The sequence below is a fragment of the Gavialis gangeticus genome, unplaced genomic scaffold, assembly GCF_001723915.1.
Source record: "Gavialis gangeticus isolate Ggan-Ray unplaced genomic scaffold, GavGan_comp1, whole genome shotgun sequence".
NCBI lineage: Eukaryota > Metazoa > Chordata > Crocodylia > Gavialidae > Gavialis > Gavialis gangeticus.
The window spans coordinates 5,201,865-5,209,031 of NW_017729022.1; the positions used below are offsets into that span (position 1 = coordinate 5,201,865).

Sequence of the window (7,167 nt, forward strand, 5' to 3'; positions counted from 1 at the left end):
GGGGAGATCAACAGCAAATAGGTAGAGCCCTATTCTCCCCAGCACCACTGGGGTGACGAGGAACAATGGTAATAAGCTGATGGAGAATAGGTTTAGGTTAGAGATCAGAAGGCAGTTTTTTACAGTTAGGGTGGCCAAAATCTGGAACCAACTTCCCAGGGAAGTGGTCCTCACCCCTACCTTGGGCAAATTCAAGAGGAGGTTGGATGATCACCTGTCTGGGGTCTTGTGAACCCAGCATTCATTCCTGCCTGTGGCAGGGGGTCAGGCTAGATGAACTGTTCAGGTCCCTCCTGACCTTAGCTACTATGAAACTATGCTACTGTGTGCTGGTGATGCAGCAGGCAGTCCCTGGCCACCCAAATGTTGGACAGCCCTGTTCAGAACATTAACTGGAGACTTGATTTTCAGGACTTAAGGTTTCGGTACTTTATTTCTTTCCATGCTACACGCTTGGAAATATGTATGTATGTTAGTACAAGTTTTAATTCTTACAGTTTATTAGAGAGACTTTTAGTGTTAGTTTTTATTTTTAGTATACCCTGTATAAAAGGACACTCGCTGAGCAAACAGGGACAGCAAACAAGGCAGGTTGCAAACAGTTTGCAGGTCAATTCCATTGTGTCTCTCTTAGATTCTTCTGTCATTCGAAATTCGCAGTACTATCTTGGACTTGATAAGCCTTCTGAGAGCTGATCATTTCTAGCAGCTATTTTAATGAAGTTATTTCCATTTTGCAAAGTGCACTTCTTTACTGCACTCAGAACCTTGGAGGCTTAACTTATTTTAGATTTAGTTAACAAATATTCCCCCTTGATTGGTTTCATTATTTCTTTTAAGTGAAAAATGTCTATCTAGTCTTCCCTCTTGTTTCTCATTTCACAAAACAATTGCATATATTTCATTACAGTGGCATATACCAGGAAAATGGAGTTCAAAACCTGTCAGTTCAAAACCTGGCAGGGTCAAGCATGCTCCCTTTATACTATCTCCCTTCATGAAAGCATGGAATCTGTGTTAGTCTTGTAATCCTTTGAGTCCTGTTTCTTCCCTTTTTCATTTTTTCCTTTATTTGCTTGTTAGAAATACTGATGAAAAGGGAACAGCCCTTAACAATACTTTTAAAAAGGAAACTTCATGGTGGACCCTTTACAGGTGGATAACTACTGTCTTTTAGTGCACCACCTGTCATTCCTTCTCTCCATCTGCATTCAATAAGCTGGTCTCTTCTATGGGCTGTCTTTTGTAATGGGGATATCACTAAAAGTCTGAAATAGGCCAGCTGTTCACCTGCTGCATAGAGAGCCATTAGCTGAATTCAGCTTCTCAGACAGTATGATACAGTTTAGATTTTCTGCTCCCTCTCTGCCCCACAATTATTGCTTAAGTAATTACTGGGTCCTAGAACTAGAAGTGTTGGCTTTCATTATATTGTTTGTTCTACCACTAAGCAGCTGTGTGACCTTTGGAGTGGGGGCGGGAGAGGACATGTTTAACCCCTTTTTTGTGCTTCTGTTTTGTTTTTCTTCTGTTTTACCTGCTTACAATATTTTGGTGTTATCTACTACAATCTAGTTGGTTCTGTAATGCAGCTGGTAAGGAACTGTATTCCAGTTAGGGAAGTTGTCAAGAAGGAAGTTAATGTCCTTCATCCAGCTAAATAATTATAGTATAGGACTTGAGCAATTTACAAAGTGAAAGTGTGCATTTGAAATGGTCAGGGTTTAGATCAGGAGTGGGCAAAATGCAGCCCGGGGGCCAGATGTGACCTGCAAAGCCATTTTATCTGGCCTGTGGGGCCCCTAAAAAATTTAGGAAATTAATATTAATCTGCCCTGGGCTGCCTGTCATGCAGCCCTCGATGGCTTGCCAAAACTCAGTAAGCGGCCCCCTGCCAAAAATAATTGCCCACCCTGGCTTAGATTATCTTTCTTCTCTGTGCTAAAAAGATAAATCTTAGGAATTGGAAGTTAAATCTGTTTTTGTGTTCAAATTCTTTGGGTAACTTTGAAAATTGCCAATATGGTGTGTTTCATAATGCATACAGCATACTTGGAAGTACTTGGTTTTATCTTCTGGATTTTAGGACAAGGTATATCTGTATATATATTTATATCTAGAGCTCTGTATCTAGTGGTTTTACTTTTTTTGCGTTCCTCAGCAAAAACTTAGATTTTAAGAAGGGTCCACACAAAACAGTTCATACTAAGGTAACAGTTAGCATGTGTTGCATACAGCATAATCCCTACAGGAGAATAGAACAAAGCTATGCTGTTTTTCAGTAATGCAAGTTTTAATACAGATATCAGGGTAGGGCCCCACCATTAACACTAAAACATTTTTGAACTAAAATACATTGACCAGTGCAAGAGCTTGTAACCAACAGAGTCCTTCATAAGCTGGGCCTTAAAACTAGTAAAACCTGTCTGGCAGAGAAGAGAGGAAGCTCAATACTCAGGATAACATATCTAGTTTCTCAAGGCTGTAGAGCATACACAAGATCTTTAGGGTTCAGTTTATGAGGTTGACCAGCCATGTAGAGCAGGGGTCGGCAACATTTTTGGCCAGAATGCCAAAAGCACCTAAACCCTGACCGATGCCTTGACTCGGAGTGCGAGAGGCAGACTGCAAAAGAGTTGCAAGGAACCTGATCCTTGTTGCTGGTGGTAGCCGCACACGTGCCTCCAGGTGGATGGTGGGAGAGGGGCTGGGGTTGCATTGCCCCGGCCCTTTTCCCGCCCTGCAGCCTAGGCCAGCTGTGGCAGGCAGCTGGAAGGCTGCAAACAGTTGCACTGGGCTCTACAGTGCTGGCAATGGCTCTGTGGTGGCAGCAGGTACATGTGTGCCTGCAGGGAGGGGCCTGGGGCAGTGCCTTTCCCCTGCCATCTACCTCTAGGCGCATGTACAGCTGCACCACTGCCAAGCTCAGTCAAGGGCTCCAGAGCTCAGTGTAGCTGTCTGCAGCCTCCCGGCTGCCTGCCACAGCTGGCCCAGGCTCTGGGCAGGTGGAGCAGGCGGCCAGCAGGTTGCAAACAGCTACACTGGGCTCAGGAGCACTGGCACCAGTTCTGTGGCAGCATGCATGCCTCTGGGCAGATGGCAGGGGCGGGGCCTGGGGCAGCGTAACCTCAGCCCCTCTCCCATCGTCCGCCCAGAGGCGTGCATGGAGCTGTGGCTGCCATGGAGTCCAGCTGCTGCTGGCCCAGGCTCTGGGCAGCTGCTGCCAGATCTTGAGGCTGGGTTTCTTGCAGCCTCCCAGCCACCTGCTGCAAGAGCTCAGGCTCCGTGGCCAGCGGCAGCTGCCCAGAACACAGGCTGGCTGTGGTGTGCCAAGCAAAATGACCTTGCATGACATGCTCTGGCATGCGTGGTGAGGGTTGCCAACCCCTGATCTAAAGCAAAAGAAAAGCAGAACTGATGTTTTTTTCAAGAGGTCATTCATGTTCCACCTTGTTCTAGTCATTGCTTCTCATAGCTTTTCTTGTACAAATGTTGTCAGGTAGACTACACCAGTAAACTAGTCTCTAAAAGGAATCTGCTGTGTGCTTTTCAGTCTGTGTTTTAAAGTGATGATTTTTTTAATTACTTGGAAGGAAGCACCGCATATCTTCTCTACAGCTTCATTAAATCCTAACTTTTTTTTTTATTCCCTAAAGAGAACCTACTGGAAAAATTTCATAGATTGCATAGACGTTATGGCTGGAAAATGAATTCTTATTTTTCTGCCTCAAGCTGGATGGCAAAATAATTTTGTTTTGGCCCTTGAATAATCTTCTGTGAACTTCTTGCATTTGTGAAGAATTAATTTAGCACAACTACCAGCTGGCAAGGACCTTGGAACCATTAAGATTTTCCTCTAAAAGAATTAGGTTAGAAACTGGTGTGTGCTGCTGATTTTTTTCCTCTTAATGTTTTATCCTCTTATAAAGTGCTTTTCATTATAACAAGGAAAAACAGGCCAAAGCTAAATACTTTTCTGAATAATGGCATCTTTTATGTCGCCTTTGATCTGCTGTTGAAATAGCCAAGTTCTCCTATATCTAAAACTGCCCTGTAAGAAAGGTAGGATGTGAACCTTTTTCTTGCATCTTATCTAATGTAAGTGTTTTAAAAGCATCAAAGGTAGGATTTGTACATACCTCTATTACTGTTTTTTAATACTACAGGTTCAGGATTGGGCTCCATAATGAAAATAAAGAATATGTGGTCCTATGCCCAAGAAATTCACCTTTTAGAGAGATTTTTAAAAATGTGGTAAAAACTAGAATGTGTTGGTGATTAGGGTGTCCAGTATGTATTCTGTTAGTTTCTGTTTTATTTCAAAATTTTCCAAGCAGTTCCTAGTCAACAGTAAATAATCATTTCTAGCTGAGACTAATAACTCTGACTGGAGAAGGGTAGTTCTTGTCTTTTCCCTATCCTTTGTATTTAAATTACTTCAATGCTTTTAGTTTAGTACCTCTGCCCTGTGCAAGTCTGTTCATAGCGTCTGACAAAGTAGACCAGGGCCGCTCAACTTCTTGCTAATGGGCCAGATCTTCCCTGCAGAGCCATGTCATTTCAGCCCACAGGTCTCCCCAGAGGTGGTGGGGAAGTGGTGCCTGTTACCACTGTCACTGCTTCCCTGCCATATTTCCATACCCTACAGGCCAGGTGGCATGGCCCTGAGCACAGGCCCCAGGGCCCCAGGTGCAATCTGGCACACAAGGCTGTCAGGGCTGGGGCCTGATCTGGCATGTAGGACTGGGACTACATGCCAGACCAACCCTGTTTGCTGGATCAGGACACATGCCAGGTCAGGCCCATGGACCAGATCTGGCCCACAGATCAACTCCACCCCACTTACCTGGCCTGTGGGACCAAAAGGCTGGGTACCACTGAAATAGGCTATAGCGTACAAAAACTGAGGCCTTCTTGAATGAGATGCCACCCTGGCTGCCCTGCCTTCATTTCTGACTAGTGAAGTATTAGTTTTTAGCTATTACTACTTTGTAGCCTGTATCCAAGGAAATGAATTCAACAATACATTGAATTGACTTTTTTGAAAATGGAGTCTTTCAAAGATGATATATTTCTCTCATCTACAGTAAACTCAAATGCAGTATGCAAAATGCTGTCATACAATAGATATTTCAAAATCCAAAATTTAAGAGCTGTTCATTTCTGGGGCACACTGGATAATCTATTCAAATGATGTAAAAACAAATCCTGCAGTACAGATAAATTATTGTTATACAATACTGATAATTGGAAGTTAGCATTGATCTTAGATTCATTTTAATAGGATTTCTGCCTTCAAACATTATTATGGCACAAATTTAATCTGTAATGAACTTTCCAGAAAAGTGTGTGTGTGTGTGTGTGTGTATAATATAATTTGCATTAAATGCTTATTGTAAAATTGTATGTGCTTGTAGTGCTTCATAGAGAACAAAAATAACGTATGTGAAATGTAAATCCGTACGTATTTAGAGATTTATTTTTCTCCATTTTTTTCTTTGTATCTACTTGTTCATTTGGACACATTTTAACTATAATATGAAACTAGCTCAATTTTACTTTTTAAATATGATCATGAAAATAACAAATTAAGGCAATCAAAGTGTGGACTGATGGCATTCATTATCTTTAGTCTGTTTTAGCAAACTGGTGAAGTCTCATCCTTTTTCATACTTTGTACTAGTTAAGCCAGTTAAGTACTACATTTAATCAAATATAAGATGACCCTGAATATAAAACTACTCCTCCAATAATTAAATTATACATGTGGAAGATTTATAAATTTGTTTTATAATAATTCCAGTCATCACCTAGATTGGAACTGCATCAGGGCTTGAACCCCCTTCAGGGTCAGCACTAAGGTGGGTTTGAGCCCTGGTGTAGTCCCAGATTCAGTTGATGATCAGCTGATTTTTCAACCAGTTTCTGGGACTTCAACAGTGTTAGTTCAGGGTTGGTGCAGTCCTGATCCAGCCAACAGATAGTTGATTTTTTGGCCAGTAGGGACCATGCCAGGGGCCAGTGGAAGCTACCAGTGCTCTCCTCATCCTGCCATATGTTCAGTTTAAGGCATGATAGAAACCAGCTAAAAAAATATTGCACATCATTTTTGTGCAGTATTTTGGGGGGCTGGTTTCCCTTTTTTGCAAAGCCAATAGTTTCCTTAATGTATGGCCAGGTTACTATTCAGGGCTTGGTTAACATGTCTTAAGTGTAACATCTCCCAGGGGTCTGAAATTCTAGAAGCTGTGTTCTGAAATAGTATTTGATCAAACTGGATTTCTGCTTCTTTTTAGATTGCTCTACCCCTCAGGAAAGATCAGATTGCTTGATGTTGGCAGCTGCTTTAATCCATTTCTAAAGTTTGAAGAATTTTTGACTGTTGGTATAGACATTGTCCCAGCTGTTGAGGTATGTAATATTTTTCTGAGTTTATCTTAAATTTTGATTGTTATGTATTTTACAGCTATTACATTTGGTAAAAATTCTGCATAGCTTTGGGTGTAGAAGGGGTTGTTTGTGATGAAAGTTAGAAGAATAAGATGGCTACCAGCAGGACCAAATTGAGGAAAATCCTAAGATAAATGTCTTTTTAAAACTGCTAGTGTATTGCAACCCTCTAGTGTGCTTCCTTAAAAGAAATGAGAGGAGAAAACTGGAAACCCTTGGCTGTTTTGTTTTTTTTTTTTAAGATTATTAGGTTGGTGAGTCCAGGTGTCTAAATGGTAAGGTTAATTTATTTTAAGAAGGGTCATGTCTAGGCATGAATGTTCTCTTTGGAGGCTGTTTTACACTGGCAACTTAAGAGCAGGAGAGAAGATGAACAGATGACTTCATCATTTTCTATAACAAGATGAATGCATTAGAATGAGACATTTAGTTGGATTCAACAAATACTGCTCAACTTGCCACTTGATCTCCACATAGTTGCACTGCTTTCATTAACCCTGTGCAACATGTACTACCCATAGTTAAAACTGTTCATGTTCAGTGGTTGGACAAGTTCTTAAATGCTTTAAACCTGGTATAGTTGTGTGCTCTCTTTGGCTCTCACATCTGGACACTTAACTTTGGGTGCTGACAGGTATGCAGGTCCATGCTCTAACTTATGGCACGTCACATAAAGCACCATATGTTACAGCACCATCTCCCCCTTCTCCACCCTCT

General features: G+C 41.7%; 1 protein-coding gene across 1 annotated transcript in view; it reads left to right on the top strand.

The window, feature by feature from the left end:
• Nucleotides 1-7,167, top strand: part of BMT2 (base methyltransferase of 25S rRNA 2 homolog) — a 102,973-nt gene that overhangs the window by 82,960 nt on the left and 12,846 nt on the right. The window contains exon 6 of the mRNA XM_019514553.1: nucleotides 6,297-6,411. Coding sequence (XP_019370098.1) covers nucleotides 6,297-6,411 — 115 coding nt within the window. The remainder of the gene's footprint in view (nucleotides 1-6,296; nucleotides 6,412-7,167) is intronic.